At 52.7% G+C, this 19597-nt stretch overlaps 1 protein-coding gene and 1 long non-coding RNA gene across 2 annotated transcripts; one reads left to right on the top strand and one right to left on the bottom strand.

The window, feature by feature from the left end:
* Positions 1 to 2970: 2970 nt before the first annotated feature.
* On the bottom strand, positions 2971 to 17181 carry LOC123344981 (C-type lectin domain family 2 member D-like). The gene is made up of 7 exons (XM_044981488.1): positions 17122 to 17181; positions 9408 to 9529; positions 9152 to 9320; positions 6596 to 6691; positions 4630 to 4817; positions 4301 to 4404; positions 2971 to 3317 (listed from the first exon to the last, which is right to left on the bottom strand). Exons 3-7 carry the CDS (start codon positions 9237 to 9239, stop codon positions 3197 to 3199), a joined length of 597 nt encoding a protein of 198 aa, XP_044837423.1. The 5' UTR covers positions 9240 to 9320; positions 9408 to 9529; positions 17122 to 17181; the 3' UTR covers positions 2971 to 3196.
* LOC123344988 lies at positions 11531 to 12731 on the top strand. The gene is made up of 2 exons (XR_006572687.1): positions 11531 to 11653; positions 12444 to 12731. It is a non-coding gene; the product is annotated as an uncharacterized LOC123344988 (long non-coding RNA).
* Positions 17182 to 19597: the final 2416 nt, after the last annotated feature.

Genomic DNA, 19597 nt, shown 5'->3' with positions numbered 1-19597 from the left:
GTAGTGCCCTTCTCAGTGCTGTACAAAAGGCAAGTGATCACCATTATTGCAGAGGTGGCAGAGGAAATGGAGGCAGAGAGAGAATCACAGAAATGTAGGACTGGAAGGGACCTCGATAGATCATCTAGTCCAGTCCCCTGCACCGAGGCAGGACTAAGTATTATCTACACCATCCCTGACAGGTGTTTGTCTAACCTGCTCTTAAAAGCCTCCAATGATAGAAACTCCACCATCTCCCTACATAATTCGTTCCAGTGCTTAATTACCCTGACAGTTAGAAAGTTTTTCCTAAAGGTCTAACATAATCTCTCTAGTTTTTGTTTTTTTAAATCTAAGGTACTTAATACGGAGCCCTCATTACCACAGTCACTATCTTTAACATCTATTTCTCTTCCCACCCCTCCCCTGTCACCTAAGCCACCTCCAAGCCCATTGCTAAGGACCGCTAGGAACCATCCCATGCTCCAGATTCCACCCCAGGTGAGGAGGGGAAGGCTGGGTGGCGCTGGCTGCTTCTGCAGTTGATCAGGCAACTCAGACTCCTCCCCCCACCAAATTAGTTGGCCAGCTGCTAGAAAATCCCCTTTTCTTCCTTCCACCTGGACCCAGCTCTGCTGGCACCCAGGAGGCGCCAAAGCGAATGCAGGGAAGAAGACAGAACAAAAACCATAGACCCAGCCGTGAGGTCATTTATTTACACAAAGTGCAAAAGAGAGTACAAAAACTATTTATATACAAAGGCTTAAGCAGCACCCGTACTCTTGTTCACAGGTGTTTCTCAAGTATACAAAATACTGTAACCCATTAGTGGGTTCACTGAGCCAGGGCGAAATAGGGAAAGTCCCTAAAAGTCTCTCCCAAGATAGGCAGTTTGTGGGAGGCTGGCTGGGATGACGGATGGTGAAATTAAGCCCTGACTCTTGGCTTTTCACAGTTTGGTCTCAGCCTCATTGCAAACGGCCTGGGGCCTGATTTCCTACATTTCCTTAAACAGCTACTTTACACCCCTGTAGAATGGGTGTAAGGCTGGGTTTGCACCTAAAAATCGGATTGACCCAGCTGCAGCACTCAGGGCTAGGAAAAATGTCACACCCTGTGCACCGTAGTACAGCTGACTGTAGATGTAGCTTGACCGAAGAATTCTCTCAGAGAGGTGGATCAAATACACCCACGGCAAAATTCCTTCTGTCGCTGTCAGTGAGACTAAAGCTTTATCCTGGGACCGACATGGGACCCGCGACAAGGGAAGATACCGAATTTTACCGAATATGAAGAAAAAGGAAGCAAAGCTTAACGAAGTTATTGGGCGACAGGGGGCGGATCACTTGATGATTGGCTGTTCTGTTCTTTCCCTCTGAAGCACCTGGCATTGGCCACTGTTGGAAGACAGGACACTGGGCTAGATAGACCTTTGGTCTGACCCGGTATGTCCGTTCTTATATTCTAAATTGGCCCAATAAGAGAGATTACCTCCAGGTTCTTAGACACTTGGATGGGAGTTTCAAAAGCATCTGTCTAAAGGCTTTTAAATGACTGGATACCCCTTTCGGGAACGAATTCCTGATGAGGTTCATCAGCCCATCACCTCTAGAAAGGAGAGATCGGACTCTTCTGAGTAGGAGACAAACACATTAAGAACTAAAGAGAGACAAGGACTGCATTTAAGCATGCGGCGGTAGGAAGCCCCAGCCATTCTGCTCGGATGCCGTATCCCTTTTCCCCGGCATCCTCTGTTTGTGGCTGCGAGGTTCTCTGGGGTGGTGGATGAGTCTTACTGAAGTTGTTTGGACAGCAGCCAGCAAAATGGGGCCCGTGACCTTGACAGGAGCCTCCGGGTGCCCCTGTGATGTAAATATCCTCAGAGAAGGGATCAGCAGCAAGTCACTCAGTGGCACCGTTTGTGCCCCGGCCACCATCACCCAATATAGCACCGAAGAGTCAGCTCTGCATTGCTCTTCTCCTGGAGCAGCCCTTCGGCAGCAAGGAAATGCTTCATTCAACGGCAGCCCGGAGTCTGGAACTCGCCAGCCATCTTATCGGCGCCCTGCAGGTGGCGCTGTCACATTACAGCAGCGCAGATGACCACAGCAGTGACTGGGCTCCTCCCGTTGCAATATATGCAGTGGTGAGCTGCAGCCGGTTCGCACCGGTTCACTAGAACCGCTTGTTAAATTTAGAAGCCCATTTAGAACCGATTGATCCTGGAGGGACAACTAGTTCCAAAAGGGCTTTTAAATTTAACAAAAGCTCTAGCAGCTCCCTGCCCTTCCCCCGGCCCCAGCTCACCTCACTCCGCCTCCTCTTCTGAATGCTCCTCCGGCTTCTCCTCCCACTCCCCAGCTTCCCGCGAATCAGCTGTTCGCGTGGGAAGCCTGGAAGGGCTGAGAAGAAAGCAGAGGCTTCCTGCAGGTGAGCTTGAGCTGGGGGCGCCAGCGGGAGGAGGGCTCCAGGCGCCGCGCCGCCCGGTGAGGTCACGGCTGGACCCTGGGGCTGGTCGGCGCGGTTCCTGCCCCCCCGGGGTCCTGCCGCAAACTCGGCCGGGTGGCATGGCTCCTGCCTGGCCCCCGGGTCCGGCCGCAACGTCGGCCGGGTGGCTCCAGTCCCAGCCCCAGCCCAGCTGGGCCCCCACCTCCAGGCAGCACGGTAAGGGAGCAGGGAGGGCGTGTTGGATAGAGGGCAGGGGAGTTGGGGGGGTGGATTAGTGTTGGAGTGATCAGAGGGCAGGGAACAGGGGGATTGAACGGGGCAAGGGTCCCGGGGGCAGTCAGGAAGGAGCAGGGGTTGGATGGGGCGGTGGGGGGCAGTTAGGGGTAGGGATTCCAGGGACAGTCAGGGGACAGAGAGAAGGGGTGGTTGGATGGGACAGGGGTCCCGGGGTGCCATCAGGAATGAGAGAAGGGGTTGGATGGAGTGGCAAGGGGCAGTCAGGGGACAGGGAAGAGGGGTGGATAGGGCACGGGTCCCGGGGGGGGGGGCTGTCAAGGAACATGGGGGGGTTGGATGGGGCAGGAGTCCCCGGGGGGGGCATGACCCCCTCATGGGGTGAGGAGGAGGGAACCGGTTGTTAGTATTTTGACAGCTCATCACTGAATATATGCAGATAGCGCAGCAGCAAAAGCAGATTGGAAGTCCGACAAGCCTGGCCTGACCAGTCCCACGCATGTCAAGCACCACGCGCCGCGGCGGCGGTTTTTCCCTAGCCCTTCGTGTACGCGTCGTGTTGGGTGCAGATCCAGTTGCGCAGCGTGTGGCACCACGAGGAGCCAACAGCCTTGTCGTTCAGATAGGCACAGTTGCCGTCAGCTCGGATTTCAAACCTGCAACACAAGCGCCCCGGGGCTGTGAGTCCCGGCTCCGCATTCTGGGTAGCGCAGCAGATGAAAGCAAGCAGCAACGGGGCCATAATTACTCTGCTCCCCATTGCTCTCCCCGCTCCATCTGGGCCCAGCATCCCCTTGTGATTTGTTTTAATAGCAAATTCAGTTCATTTCATGATGGCCTCTCATGTGGAGCATGCAGCCCTGAGGTTAGCACTGGTATGTCTCTAATGCAGGCAAAATGTCAGGCCGGATGGGGATCAGACCATAGGTAGGATGTTTCCAGACCATCACGCTATTCAGTCTGATTGTACCTTCTGTTGCTCCCAACCCTTGGTCTGTCTTGTCTAGTTAGACTGTGAACTCTTTGGGGCAGAGACTGTCTCTCGCTGTGTGTCTGTGCAGCGCCCGGCACAACGGGGCCCTGATCTCAGCTGGGGCAGGGACTGTCTCTCCCTGTGTGTCTGTGCAGCACCTGGCACAATGGGGCCCTGATCTCAGCTGGGGCAGGGACTGTCTCTCCCTGTGTGTCTGTGCAGCACCTGGCACAATGGGGCCCTGATCTCAGCTGGGGCAGGGACTGTCTCTCGCTGTGTGTCTGTGCAGCGCCCGGCACAACGGGGCCCTGATCTCAGCTGGGGCCTCTGGGTGCTACCATAATACCAACATCAATACTACTACTACTACTACTACTACTAAAAGGTATCTTGGGCCAGGTCTGTTACATGGGGGCCATTAGCCAATAGCGTTGCTATAACAGTGCAAACAAACACCCATGTACAGAAGACCTAAGATCCCCTCAAAGCCAGCCCCATTAAACAATGCAGCGCCCCCCAATCCTGCACCAGATAGGAGTTCCAGTCTTTTTAATGCCAGAAAAAGATTATCGGTGGTTTTGTCTTCCCACCAAGCTTAGACTGGTCCAGATTCAATGCTTATCGGAGTCACATGTGTCCCAACACTTAGAAAGAGAGAAGACTCACAGGTTGTTGAATTCTGCACCATTCACCCATCTCCAGGGCTCACCCTCTTCCCTCCGCAGGCCGATCCAGTGCTCGGAAAGGCCTTTATAGCGCAGCATGAATGCCTTTTTAGAACAGAAAAAGGAAGACGTTATTTCAGGGTGGGTCCCCCCTCTCTCTCCTGACCCCCCCCGCTCTCCTGCCAAAGCTGTTCCACGTCCCATAGGACACATGAACAGTCGCCGGGGCCGAGCGCGAGTGAGACGGACTCTCTAGCCTGGCGGTTGGGTCACTCGCCTGGGAAAAGACTCAAGTCTCCAGGCCCATTTTGTCATCTGGAGGTGTCTCACCTTTTCAGGCAGGGTGTCAATCCCAGCCAGGGAGGCGCCGAAGGAGGAGCAGTTATTCTGGCTGAAGGTCCAGTTTCCTTCAGCCTCTGAGAAATAGTAACATTTCCCTAGGTACCCGACCCAGCCGTCAGGGCACCAAGGGACAGCAGGGGAGCGCAGAGGATCAAAACCAAGTTTCAGTGCTACCCCTGGGGGGAAAAGAGAGACAGTAACAGACACAGGGTGACAGAGACCCATCTGTTCCCATGCAATGATACGCAGCAGTAAGAATTTCATACACATGCTTCCCCCTGAAATTAACCCAGCCCATCCTGTGCCCAGCACTCAGATCTGCATATTTGATTCAGGTTAAAAAAAAGGGGAGGGGGAAAGGATTTTAGTTCTAAGAAGAAAAAAGCATCTCACTAAAAGTCACAGCATAAGACAATAAGATCAGCCACATTGGATCAGACCAATGGTCCATCTAGCCCCAGACAATGGCCAATGCCAGGTGCCCCAGAGGGAATGAACAGAACAGGTGATCACCACGTGATCCATCCACTCTCGTCCAGTCCCCACTTCTGGCAGTTGGATATTCGGAGCATGGGGCTGCATCCCTGATTATCTTGGCTAATAGCCATTGATGAACCTATCCTCCATGAACTAATTCTTTTTTGAATCCCATTATACTTTTGGCCTTCACAACATCCCCTGGCAAGGAGTTCCACAGGTTGACTGTGCGTCGTGTGCAGAAATACTCCCTTTTGTTTGTTTTAAACCTGCTGCCTGCTCATTTCATCAGGTTACCCCCTTGTTCTTGTGTTATGTGAAGGGGTAAATAACACTTCCCTATTAAGTTGCTCCACACCAGTCATGATTCTACAGACCTCCGTCATATCCCCCCGTTGTTGTCTCTTTTCTAAGTTGAACAGTCCCAGTCTTTTTTATTTCTCCTCGTACGGAAGTTGTTCCAGTTCCCTAATCATTTTTGTCACCATTCTCTGCACCTTTTCCAATTCAAACGTATCTTTTTTGAGTTGAGGTGAGCAGAACTGCACGCTGAACTCAAGGTGTGGGCATACCACAGATTTACTTAGTGCCATTTATGATATTTTATGTCTTATTATCTAATCTCTTTCCTAATGGTTCCTAATATTCTGTTAGTTTATTTGACTGTCGCTGCACATTGAATGGCTGTTTTCAGATGAACTATCCGAGGTGACTCCAAGATCTCTTTCTTGAGTGGCAACAGCTAATTTAGACCCGTCATTTGGTATGTATAATTGGGACTGATTTTTTCTAATGTGCATTACTTTGCACTTATCAACATTGGTTAATACATGCAGGTAGCCTGCATTATTAAAAAAAAACTAGGTAAAGTCAAGCCACAAGATGGCACCAGAGCCTCATCACAAAACTTTGCACAGACTGCAGCCCATCAGGGTAATCTGATTGCGGGCCGGGAGTCATTTTGCTGACATTGACCGTCCACAGGCACCACAGGAATGTGCTGGCCGCCGCTTCCCACAGTTCCCATTGGCCGGGAACAGAGAACCGCGGCCACTGGGAGCTGCGGGGGGCGGTGCCTGCGGACAACGTCAGCACAGTGTCTCCTGGCCTGCAATCAGATTACCTGATGGGTTGTCCACCATTGTTTTAACTCATTCCACCTCTCGTTTAGAGGCCTCTTTATTGGATATTGCGTGAGATAAAAGATGACCAAGTAAGAAAACTAAAGACCTCATTGAAATTCTAACCCTTTCAGGGAAAAAAGGGAGGCTTAGGGACTGGCGCCCATGAACCGTATCACAGAGATGGTTTGAAGGCAAATGAGCAGTCATGTTAAGGGCAGTTGGAGCAAGAGTCTTGTATAAATCCCCTTTGTGGCCCAACTATCTGCGGCAAGAAGAGAGAAAAACGTGCGATTGTGGCGGCTCCTGGGCCGAATGCAGAACAGAAAGGAGCAAGGAGCGCTGAACTCTCTCACCTGACAAAGCCACAATGACGGCGACAGCAATGATCAAGAGTATAAAGAGGAATTTACGTGTGCAGCGTTCCCAGGGCTTGGCCCAACGCCGGCCACCTGAAAGAGAGAAAGCTGTTGGGTGGATGGGAGGACCCAGAGTTATTAATACCAGCATGTCAGCTGCCAGACAGGGCATTCAGTTAAACGGCTCCTGCTTTCTCTCCCTCACGCTCATTGTTCCGCTCCAGGCTCTCTGGAGCTGTGATCCCGAGTATCCCAGGGCTGCCTGGCTCCCAACTAACGGGAGGGGAATGTGTCTCATTCCGTAGTCTCTTCCCTATGCCCTGCCTGTGCCCCCTACCCAGGGGATCTGACTCTCTCAGCCCACAAACCTAGTGGGTCCTACATTAAGTCAGGATACTCTAAGCCAAGCCATGGGGGGGAGAGATGCTGGAAATTTGACTCCCTTAGGAGGAGAAGCAATGTACATTCGGTATTAGTGTCCCGAAAGAGCAGAGAAATTGCTACAGGATGGAAAATGTTCCCATTCCATACAAGAGGGACTGCAGCCATTACAGTCTGATAGACGATGTTGATTTACACCTATACTGCATTAGAAGGCATTTATACAATAGACCAGAAACACCAGTGCCAAACAGAGCGAGAAAATAACCTCTCCTCTCCTACTAGAGATTCCCTTGATTATGCATCCCAGGATTGCACTAGCCCTTTTGGCCACAGCATCGCACGGCGAGTCCACCTTCAGCTAAACATCCACCATGATCTCCAAATCTTTTCCAGAGTCCCTGCTTCCCAGGAGAGAATCCCCTATCCAGTAAGCATGGCTCGCGTTCTTTGTTCCCAGATGTACACGCTGACGCTGAGCTGGGTTCAAACACCTCCTGTTTGCTTGCCCCCAGCTTAGGAAGCGCTCCAGATCTCGCTGAAGGAAGACGGCAGGTCTCTGATTCAGAGCGATCTAGATAACTTGGTAAACACGGGGAACAAATAATTAATAATGGGCTCTTCAGTCTCACAGCGAAAGGTACAACACGATCCAAGGGCTGGAAGTTGAAGGTAGACAAAGTCAGGCTGGAAAGAAGGCACACGTTTTTACTAGGGAGAGTAATTAACCATTGGAACAATTTACCAAGGGTCATGGTGGTTTCTCCATCAATGGCCATTTTTAACTCAAAATTGGACTTTTTCTAACAGATCTGCTCTAGACATTATTTCAGGGAAGTCCTCTGCTCTATGCTATACAAGGCACCTCGGTTGCTCTATAAATAGCCACGCATTCAAGGGAGGTTGCAGTTTAAAAAATATCACCATTTGTCCAAAAATTTTCCGGAGAGACTAGTGCTGTAAGCCAGACCTTACAACAGGGGCTGGCTGGCTCGCCCAGCAGTGTGGCTACGAACCTGCATTCTACTCTAGCGTGCACCCAACCCTGCCAACTTCGCAGCTGATGTAGCCAAAGTTCCCGTGGCCTAGCTTGTGTTCAGACAGTCTGACAAAGCTATCCCACAATTCCCGGGGTCTGCGTGTTCCTGTCCTTCTGTCTCCCATCTTCCCACTTGTCTCCCATGAGGTGGAAGCAACCTGCTGGCTCAAATACAGTCGCTCTGTGTTTAACCCTTCGTTGCCACACGGACGACTTGGTTTGAAACACAACTCCGCCTCGTTCGTTAAAAAAGCAGAGAAGATGCCTATCAACAAGCGTGTCGCAGGACGGACAGAGACGTTCTCCCATAATACACCACGAACCAAGCCCTAAAACTGCTCTAACTAGCTGGGCACTAAGAACCCTGGGACACACCCCCAGAAGCCACCATGTCTGACAGGCATCAGGGCATCCCCAGTATGGATGCAGCTGCCAGGACATAGGGCAGTATGCAGTACGGATGCTCACAGGCGAGTTGGAAAACACAGGCTTGCACTCCCGAGTACACGGACCCGGGTGCACTATGCAGTAGAGACATCCCCTAAGTGAACCAAATTCCTCTTTTGTATGTGCAAATGCAGAATACTGGGCTCGCAATGCCTTGGGTGGATGAACCACACCCACTTCCGTCTTTGGCCGTAAAGAAGGAGAGGGCCCCATGGCCAAATTGTAATGTGCAGGTGCAATATATGCTCCAGCCCAGAAATGGACGTGAACCTACTTAATAACCCACAGCTGTGCAGAGTTGCAGGTACCAAATGAGGTAACAACACATAGGAGAGGGTTTGGGGGTGATCAGATACGCCTGACTGCACATGCAAATGCTGCATCCTCCTTTGAAAAGGCAACCTCAGTATTTAAACAAGGTTACGTCTCTCCTGTGTTATGGTTAATGTGGACAGAGCGGGGAAAAAAGCAGGTTAACCATGCCATAAACCCTCTTTTAATCCTGCCTGACACCTAGGCTAAAACACGTTTGTCCTGTCCACTGTCAAGAAGAGTTTTGTTATAACACAGAAGAGCCACGACCATGTTTCAGATCTGTGTCTAAACATGGCTGTTCTTCCAGTGTAGATGGGTCTTACATTTGTCTCTACCACCACCCTGTTTCTGAGCAGTGAGGCTCTGGTTACCTGGTTGTCCTGCCCTCTCTTGATCCCCATTGTTATTAAGAGGGTCCTCAGCAGAATTCTCAGGCTCTCTTCTCTGAGTGAGACCCATGGTCTATGAACACTGGCCTCTGCTCAACTCTCTCTCAGGCTGACACTGTGTTTAGAAGAGGAACCGCCGTCATTTGAAGACCTGAAATCCAAGATTTAAGAGTCAGGACATTTGGGTTTTGTCATTCATTGATCAACAGCCAGGGCTTTTAGCAGGGGCAAGTCTTACATTGCATTGGCACCTTCAATCTAAAAATATCTTAGAAACATTGCTGCACACTATGGACAAGGATTTCTTCAGCCAGTCACTGAATGCAGGCACTCCTGGGGCAGCTGGTTAATGGCACATAGCTACACGGGAAACAAAAAATCTTATCATAAACTATTAACGGCCTACATGCACAAGAAACTGCAGAGGGAATTTGAAGGAAGCAGAAAATCATTTACTGTGTTCAAATCTGGCCTGGATCAGGGGCGTAATCAGCATTTTCCTGACAGGGACCTAAGGGTGCTTATTTCAGTGGGGGCGTTTCTCTGGGGCAGAGCATATGATGAGCAGAGGCAGAGTGTGTGTGAGACTCCATCAGCCTCAGGCTCCTCCCAGCCTGAGGTTCTCAGCCATCCAGCCAGAGGAGGGACCAGAGGCTGCAGCCCTTTGTGGCCAGGGGCTCTGGAGGGTTCGAGCCCCAGGCAGGCCTGGGCAGGCCTGGTTGCACCCCAACTCTGGATGCTACTTTAACAGTAGGTTGGGGAGTTCATGGCTTGCATGTAACCCAGTGCTTTCCCTCCCACACTGTTTTGACAGCACCCCGGCTGCCTGCCACCTACCACGATTAGAGCTAAGACAGTGAAATGGTGTCACAGCTGCCACCTCCAGAATAAGGCCCTGTCTACATTAGAGGCAATTGCACTAGTGTAGATATACTTGCAAACCCCTAAGAAGCCTGCTGCATTGGTGCAATAAGCAATTTACACCACTATCTTACCAGGGAAAGGCCTTGTCCACATTCAGCATTGCACAATACCAATGATTACAAGTCAGTTAAATCCTTTGTGCTTTCAAGTCCAACAGCTGCCCAGAGAAGGCTGTTTATTTGATGGCTGGTCCATGATTTAGTTCTTAGGCTATGGTTATACAAGTAATCAGAGCTGGTTGAAAACTTTCCGACAGAAGAATTTTCCGTCAGATAAAATAGATTTGACGAAATCAAAACGTTCTGCAAGACCGCATCAATTTCAACAAAATGTTGTTCAGGAAAAAAATCAAAATGATTCTTTTGGATGAGGTCATGTTTTTAGTTCAATTTTTAATTTTGAAATAATGTTTTTGTTTCAAAATTTCAGATGTTATAGTACATAAATTATACTATAAATTAAAGTTGAAACTGAAACATTTCTATGACACTTGCTAACCATCACTCATACAAGGGAGGCACATGCCACCTGCCCTATGCTCGGGGAGACGGGTGTCTCACAAACAGGGAGACTCTCCCAAGTTGTTTTCTCCTTGTATTATCATTGACCAGGATCCCACTGTGCTAGGTGCTGTACAAACACAGACGAAAAAAGACAGCCCCTGCCGCAAAGAGTTTGCAATCTAAGCCTTGGGGGGGGGGGGGTGTCTACAGTTGAAACTCTACAGATGTGCTGCGGCGGCACTGTAGCATAGACACTTCCTAGAGTGTAGCATAGGCACCTCCTACAGCGATGGAAGGGGCTCTTCTGTCTCTGTAGTAAATTCACCTCTCCCAGAGGTGGTAGCTGGGTTGACAGAAGAATTCTTCCATCCACCTAGTGAGCTTAGGTCGGCTTAATGACATTGCAGGGGCATGAAATTTTGCACAGCCTTGAGCGGACCTAACTCGGTAATAGGGACCAGGCCTGGGTCTGCACTTGAAAGTGATATTGGCATAGCTACACCGACAAGAAGCGTGGGAGGGGGACCCCAAACATCCCAGACCAACATAGCTACGCCAACATAACACCCAGCGGAGATGCTACGGCCACAGGACACTGCATCTGTTAACGTAGCTAATGTGGTTTGCAGACGCCTCCACTGAGGCCTACTAGCAGCCCCCCCCACACACACTTAGACTTCCCCATTAGCAGCCCCATTGACCCTCTCCACTTAGGATTCCTCCATTGGGCCCCCTCCTCCATAGAGACCCCCATTAACAACTCTCCCGACTTGGGAAGCCTCCGCTAACCCCCCACAAATGAGCAGTAGGAGCCCCCCCCCCCTCCTTTATGGGACGCCCCCAAGCCGACTCGAATGGGCGGGGGGAGGACACACCTCGCTGCCACCCCCGCCCTTTCTCCTGCGCATGGGCTTTGGCGGTACCACGAGAGGCGAGCGGCGTGTCCCCTCCGGCTCGCCGTACCAGGAGGCGGGGTTTTGTTTTCAATACACGGGCCGCCGCCATGTTAGACTTTCCGCTAGCGCCGAGTAGCTCCGGTGCTTGGCTCGTGTCCGAGGTGAGGCTCGGTCCAGGGACCTCCGGCTGCGCAACCTCCCTGCTTTCCCCCCCCCCGGATCCCGTGTTGTCGGGCGAGCCACCCCTGAACCCCGTTGTCACCCTCCCCCCCCCGCCGGGTGCGCCCCATAGAGCCCCGCCCCCATCAGGCTCATGCTGTGCCCCCCTCCCCCCACCGTTAGCGTGTCCCCCCCACCGGGCAGGTGCCCCTCCCCCATAGAGCCCCGCCCCCATCGGGCTCATGCCGCCCCCCAGCTGTGCCCCCAGTTAGCGTGTCCCCCACACCGGGCGGGTGCCCCGCCCCCATCAGGCTCATGCCGCCCCCCGGCTGTGGCCCCCCCCCACCGTGCAGGTGCCCCCTCCCCTCGTTACCTAGCGCGCCCCCGTGTTCGGTGCCCCCAGTTCCCTCCCCCCACCCCAGGATCCGGACGGGGGGCCTAGGAGTCACCCCCCCATCGCGCTCCCCCCATCAGGGTGCACCCGCCACAGCGCCCCCCTCTCACCTCCGAGCCAGACGGGGGGGGGGAGGGGAGGGTCCGTGGGAGCCCCCGGTCTAGTCATGGATCCGGGGGCGGCTCCGCTTCCAGAGGTTCAAAGTAACTTGAAATGCCCCTGCCGCGGGCCGGGCCCGTTGTGTGGGGCTCGCACGTCCCGCCCGGCTCCCCTGCCTGACTCAGACTGGCCCAATCTCGTGCTGCCGCTTCTCCCTTTCATCCCTTGGCTGGTGCCTGTTATTGTTTCCGGCAAGTGATTCACCCTAAAACCACAAAACTTTTCTCTTTGTTTAACAGTTTGACTGTGTCTTGCCAAGAGAACAGAGCAGGATTTGGTTCGGGGCGGAGCGGTCAAGGGAGGTTATTCTTTAACACAGCAGCTCTCAACCTTTCCAGACTGCGGTACCCCCTTTCAGGAGTCCTGATTTGTCTTGTGTTACCCCCAAGTTTCACCTGACTTAAAAACAGCTTGCTTACAAAATCAGATATAAAAATGCTGAAGTGCTACAGCCACTGTTACTGTAAAATTGCTGCCTTTCTCATTTTTACCCTGTAATTATAAAAATAAATCATTTGGAAGATAAATATTGTCCGTTTCAGTGTATAGCCTATAAAGCAGTATAAACAAGTCATGGTCTGTATGACATTTTAGTTTGTACTGACTTCTCTAGTGTTTTATGTAGCCTGTTGTAAAACTAGGCAAATAGATGAGTTGATGTACCCCCTGGAAGATCTCTGCATACTCCCAGGGGTACACATACCATGGGTTGAGAACCACTGCTTTAACACAGCTGTGCTGGGTCGTGAATGAAGATTTACTGTGCATATAATGATGGCACACAGATAGAATCGTAAAACTGGAGGGGACCTCGGGAGGTCATCTAGTCCAGTCGCCTGCACTCAAGGCAGGACTAAGTATTATCTAGACCATTCCTGACAAGTGTTTGCCCAACCTGCTCTTACAAATCCCCAATGATGGAGATTCCCCGACTTCCCTAGGCAATTTATTCCAGTGCTTAACCACTCTGACAGTTAGGAAGTTTTCCCTGATGTCCAACCTAAACCTCCCTTGCTGCAATTTAAGCCCATTGCTTCTTGCCCTATCAGAGGTTAAGAAGAACAATTTTTCTCCCTCCTCCTTTAACAACCTTTTATGTACTTAAGAACAGTTATGTTCCCTCTCAGTCTTCTCTTCTCCACACTAAACAAACCCAGTTTTTTCAATCTTCCCTCACAGATCATGTTTTCTAGACCTTTAATCATTTTTGTTGCTCTTCTCTGGACTTTCTCCAATTTGTCCACATCCTTCCTGAAATGTGGTGCCCAGAACTGGACACAATACTCCAGCTGAGGCCTAATCAATGTGGAGTAGAGCGGAAGAATTACTTCTTGAGTCTTGCTTACAGTACTCCTGTTAATACACTGTTGACTAACATTTAGCTTGTGATCCACTATGGACCCCAGATCTCTTTCCGCAGCACTCCTTCCTAGGCAGTCATTTCCCATTTTGTATGTGTGCAACTGATTGTTCCTTCCTAAGTGGAGTACTTTGCATTTGTCCTTATTGAATTTCATCCTCTTTACTTCAGACTGTTTCTCCAGTTTGTCCAGATCATTTTGAATTTTAATCTTATCCTCCAAAGCACTTGCAACACTTCCCAGCTTGGTATCATCCTCAAACTTTATAAGCAGCAAAGAATCCTGTGGCACCTTATAGACTAACAGACGTTTTGTAGCATGAGCTTTCGTGGGTGAATACCCACTTCATCGGATGCAAGTAGACTACTTGCCATTGACTACTTGCATCCGATGAAGTGGGTATTCACCCACGAAAGCTCATGCTGCAAAACGTCTGTTAGTCTATAAGGTGCCACAGGATTCTTTGCTGCTTTTACAGATCCAGACTAACACGGCTACCCCTCTGAAACTTTATAAGGGCTTGGCTACACTTACAAATTTGCAGCGCTGCAGCAGGGTGTGAAAACACACCCTCTCCAGCGCTGCAAATTGCGGCACTGCAAAGCCCCAGTGTGGTCAAAGCCCCAGCGCTGGGAGCGGGGCTCCCAGCGCTGTCCGTTATTCCCCACAGGGAGGTGGAGTACGGACAGCACTGGGAGAGCTCTCTCCCAGCGCTGGCGCTTTGACTACACTTAGCGCTTCAAAGCGCTACCACGGCAGCGCTACCACAGCAGCGCTTTGAAGTGCTAAGTGTAGCCACAGCCTAAGTGTACTCTCTCTGTCATTATCTAAATCATTGATGAAGCTATTGAACAGAACCGATCCCTGCGGGACCCCACTCGTTATGCCCTTCCAGCATGACTGTGAACCACTGATAACTACTTGCTGGGCATGATTTTCCAACCAGTTATGCACCCACCTTATAGTAGCTCCATCTAGGCCAGGGGTGGGCAAACTTTTTGGGGCGAGGGCCACATCTGGGTGAGGAAATTGTATGCAGGGCCGGGGCAGGGGGGGTGGAGTGCGGGATGTGGAGGAAGGGGCTCAGGACAAGGGATTGGGGCAGAGAAGGGGTGCAGAGTATAAGAGGGGGCTCAGGGAAGGGGGTTGGGGTACAGGAGGGGTGCAGAGTGCAGGATGGGGCTCAGGGCAGGGAGTTGGGGTGCACGGGGTGCAGGGTGCAGCAGGGAGCTCAGGGCAGGTGGTTGGAATGCACAGGAGTGCAGAAAGGGGCTCAGGGCAGGGAGCTGGGTGCAGGAGGGGTGCGAGGTACAGGCAGAGGGCTTAGGGCAGGAAGTTGGGGGGCGGGGGGCAGGAGGGGTTTGAGCTCCAGCCCGGTGCCGCTTACCTAAAGTGGCTCCGGGGTGGCAGTGGCGCACACCAGGGCCAGGGCAGGCTCCCTGCATGCCTGCCCTGTCCCCACGCCACTCCAGGAAGTGCTGCGGCCCCTGGGGGGGGGGAGGGGGGCAGAGGGCTCTGCGTGCGCACATGGAGCCCTTTGCCTCCCGGCCCAGGGGCTGCTTCTGAGAGCAGTGCCGGGCCCGCAGCACCACTAGGGGTAATCCCGCGGGCCAGATCCAAAGCCCTGAAGGGCCGGATCCGGCCCGCGGGCCAGATCCAAAGCCCTGAAGGGCCGGATCCGGCCCGCGGGCCAGATCCAAAGCCCTGACGGGCCGGATCCGGCCCGCGGGCCAGATCCAAAGCCCTGAAGGGCCGGATCCGGCCCGCGGGCCAGATCCACCGCCCTGAAGGGCCGGATCCGGCCCGCGGGCCAGATCCAAAGCCCTGAAGGGCCGGATCCGGCCCGCGGGCCATAGTTTGCCCATCCCTGATCCAATACATGCCAGTGTGGCTGCAGAGAGCGTGTGGTCTTGCCTGCATTACATCTTCTCCCACGGGGAGGCGGGTGAGTGACAGGGGGCCAGAGATCTCTTTTGCAGGATCTAAAACTTCCATGCTTGAGCCCCCTCAGGCATTTAGTATTATGATGATGAATTATTTGTATTACAGTAGTGCCTAGGAGGTCCATACTGGGCGCAGTACAAAACAGGACAAAAGGATAGTACCTGCCCACATACTGGGGTTTCCACTACTGTCCCAGCCGTTTCCTCATCTCCAGATGTTTATTTAGAGTCCTCACATTTATTTACTTTAGATTAAAAGGGATTTTGATTATTATTGTATTCAAAGGAAGAGGCAGAAAAACAAACAATGGCAATAATAAGTAACAATACCCAAAGAGCACATCCACAGTATCCCAGGGACCAGAGCTAAGAGAGCATACACACACTATGAAAGAATCTTCCCACACGGCCAGATTTTATTAACAATGCCTTAAGACACACAAGCAATTAAAAAGATACCCTGCAGCTCCTTAAACTACGATCTCCCAGTCACTCTTGAACATATTGGGAATGTCATGCAGCCCACAAACAACAGGCCTGGGCTATTTACAGGCAATCTTCCCCTGCCCATCCCCTTTGCCTCACACTGAAACTTGAGCTGCAAGAAGCCCTACTCCTGTGTTATGTCCATTCACTCTCACTGCCACCAGGGACTTCCCCTTAGCACGTTGTGACCATATGTACAGAGCATGCTACAGGAAAAGGCAAAAGCAAACAGAGGGAATCGCAGCATCTCAATCCACTAGTCCCCCACATCCTGTGTGCATGAAGAGTGCCCCACAAAGCCTGGTAAGGCCATTACCAGGGCACTGACAACACACACACATGCACCCTGCCATTTACCATCACCTATCCTCTCTCAGGCATCCCCATCTGCCCCAATAAACCTCACCATCCACACCCCACTCCTTACAACCTATCCACAGCTCATGTTCCCCAGCCCTAGCAACAGAGCTCATGAGAACATTAAACCACCCCAATCACACCTACCTACCTACCCCAAGTAGCAAGGCTGAGGAGGCCATTCACACTCACTTCTCCTTCCTCCAACCATCCCTAACAACTCACTCACCTACCCCCACACAATCACATTTAAATTACCCCCAATCCAGCATCAAAACTGGGGGGAATATTTCCCTGTATTCCCTTATTTCCAATCCTCTACCGTGGTGAATATATTACTACATTTTCTGGAACTGGGGTATCTCTACCAGGCTGGGGGGGGTCCCTCCACTTCCTAGAGCATTCAGGATCCCCACCACCCCAGGGGAATCCCCCCCCCCATTTCCTAGAGCACTGAGGATCTTATCCAGCCCAGAGACCCTCCCATTTTCTAAAACATTGGGGATCCCGCCGGGCCTGAGTCCTCCCCCACCAACACCACTTCCCGGGGGTCCCCGCCGGGCCGGGCCTGAGCGCCCCCCCCCCCACTTCCCGGGGCACCGGGGATTCCCGCCAGGCCAGAGTCCCCTTCCCGGGGCACCCAGCCGGTCCGGGTCTGAGCCCCCCCCCCGCTTCCCGGGGCACCGGGGCTCCCCGCCGGGCCGGGCCGTAGGAAGCGCTCTCCCCACGCCCCGGGGAGCCCCGCCTGGGCGCAGAGCGGACCCGCTCACCTCAGGGTGCCGGCCGAGATGGGGCGATGCCCCCGGGCCCGCCTGCCCGGCGCTGGCTGCTGATGCCGCCGCCGCCGCCGCCGAGGAGATGGCTGACACACACGCTCCCATTCACTGTTCCGCCGGCTCCGCCCCCTCGCTCCGGCTCCGCCCCTCCTCGCGCGCTGACAGCTCCCTCGCCCACTGAGGTGGCGTGACGGGAGAGGAAACCTCAGGTCATTCCCCTCTGACCCCTCCTCACTTCCCCCCCTCCCTCCCGTGAGGCGCTCTCCCTTCCCATTGGCGGCCAGCTCTCACTCCGGGTGGGTGTGACCAATGGCAGAGGCTGGGGGGCGCGGCCAATGAGATGTCGTCTATGGCCCGAGCGGCCCTGGCTGCTCTGCCACTGGCTCCGGCGGCAGAGGGAGGCGCCGGGTCTGACACCGACCGGGCTCCTCCGCTGTTAACCCCCTGGGGGCCCCCAGCCTGTGCCCTCGGCAGGCTGCTGGGGGACCTGAACTCGAGCCGGGCCATCACCCCGTGGGCTGAGCCTGGCTGGGGCTGCGGCTGAAGGGCACCGGCGCTCGCAGCAGGAAGTGAGGCAACAAGGAGGATCACCTCGAATAGACCGATACCAGGCCCATGGGAGGACGCGGCCCTGGCCTAATTTTCGGGGGATGCTCCATCGAGGGTGCAATTAAAAAAAAAAAGTAGAGATGATCCTGTAAAATGGGGAGTTTGGGACCAGTCTATATCCCCCACCTCCACTAGTTTTCCCTGCCAACGGGCAGCCCAGGACACTATGCAATCTCACGCAGGCAGTGCCATACACTCTGACACCCCTAAAGGCTTTGCACATATCAACACCACCTCTGAAATATAACTGAAGGACATTTGGGACATCTGAGGGAATTTGTTCCTCATGTGATGAACAAGCAATTATTTAACAGGATGGGAGGACACGTGGGCAAATACAGGAGCAAAAATATTTGAGACTAGTGCTGTGAATAAAATCTGCCATATCTGCACTCCCTTTTATTCTCTTACTCACAAACATTTGCCTGCGCAAGACTATTTGCAAGAATGTGTGCCAAAAGTATCACAAATAGCCTTGTGAGTACTTGTTGGTAGTTGCACCAGAATGACTCACATAGCAATTTTGATAAGATCCTTTTTATTAAATGCACAATAGGTTAGACCAGGGGTGGGCAAACTTTTTGGGGCGAGGGCCACATCTGGGTGAGGAAATTGTATGCAGGGCCGGGGCAGGGCGGGTGGAGTGCGGGATGTGGAGGAAGGGGCTCAGGACAAGGGATTGGGGCAGAGAAGGGGTGCAGAGTGTAAGAGGGGGCTCAGGGCAGGGAGTTGGGGTGCACGGGGTGTAGGGTGCAGCAGGGAGCTCAGGGCAGGTGGTTGGAAAGCACAGGAGTGCAGAAAGGGGCTCAGGGCAGGGAGTTGGGTGCAGGAGGGGTGCGAGGTACAGGCAGAGGGCTTAGGGCAGGAAGTTGGGGGGCGGGGGGCAGGAGGGGTTTGAGCTCCAGCCCGGTGCCGCTTCCCTAAAGTGGCTCCGGGGTGCCGCTTACCTAAAGTGGCTCCGGGGTGGCAGTGGCGCACACCAGGGCCAGGGCAGGCTCCCTGCATGCCTGCCCTGTCCCCACGCCACTCCAGGAAGTGCTGCGGCCCCTGGGGGGGGGGGCAGAGGGCTCTGCGTGCGCACATGGAGCCCTTTGCCTCCCGGCCCTGGGGCTGCTTCTGAGAGCAGCGCCGGGCCCGCAGCACCACCAGGGGTAATCCCGCGGGCCGGATCCAAAGCCCTGAAGGGCCAGATCCGGCCCGCGGGCCATAGTTTGCCCATCCCTGATCTAGGCTGTATTTCCCTAGTTTGTTTATGAGAAAGTCATGCGAGACAGTATCAAAAGCCTTACTAAAGTCAAGATATACCACATCTACTGCTTCCTCCCTATCCACAAGGCTTGTTACCCTGTCAAAGAAAGCTATCAGGTTGGTTTGACACGATTTGTTCTTGACCAATCCATGCTGACTGTTATTTATCACCTTATTATCTTCCAGGTATTTGCAAATTGATTACTTAATTATTTGCTCCATTATCTTCCAGGGTACAGAAGTTAAGCTGACTGGTCTGTAATTCCCCGGGTTGTCCTTATTTCCATTTTTATAGATGGGCACTAGATTTGCCATTTTCCAGTCTTCTGGAATGTCTCCCGTCTTCCATGACTTTTCAAAGATAATCGCTAATGGCTCAGATATCTCCTCAGTCAGCTCCTGGAGTATTCTAGGATGCATTTCATAAGGCCCTGGTGATTTGAAGACATCTAACTTGTCTAAGTAATTTTTGACTTGTTCTTTCCCTATTTAGACTCTGATCCTGCCTAATTTTCACATTTACTATGTTAGACGTCCAATCGCCACCAACCTTCTTGGTGACAACTGCAACAAAGAAGTCATTAAGCAGCTCTACCATTTCCACATTTTCTGT

This window comes from Mauremys mutica, chromosome 12, assembly GCF_020497125.1.
Source record: "Mauremys mutica isolate MM-2020 ecotype Southern chromosome 12, ASM2049712v1, whole genome shotgun sequence".
Classification (NCBI taxonomy): domain Eukaryota; kingdom Metazoa; phylum Chordata; order Testudines; family Geoemydidae; genus Mauremys; species Mauremys mutica.
This window is presented reverse-complemented; position numbering and strand designations above follow the sequence as displayed.

Bases quoted from the DNA above. Each gene is read 5' to 3' on its own strand.
- LOC123344981 (XM_044981488.1), bottom strand. From the start codon at position 9,239: ATGGGTCTCACTCAGAGAAGAGAGCCTGAGAATTCTGCTGAGGACCCT. The intron at 6,692-9,151 runs GTAACCAGAGCC...TCTCTCTTTCAG, and splicing joins AGAGAGGGCAGGACAACCAG to GTGGCCGGCGTTGGGCCAAG. The intron at 3,318-4,300 runs GTGAGTCTTCTC...CTTGTGTTGCAG, and splicing joins GGTGCAGAATTCAACAACCT to GTTTGAAATCCGAGCTGACG.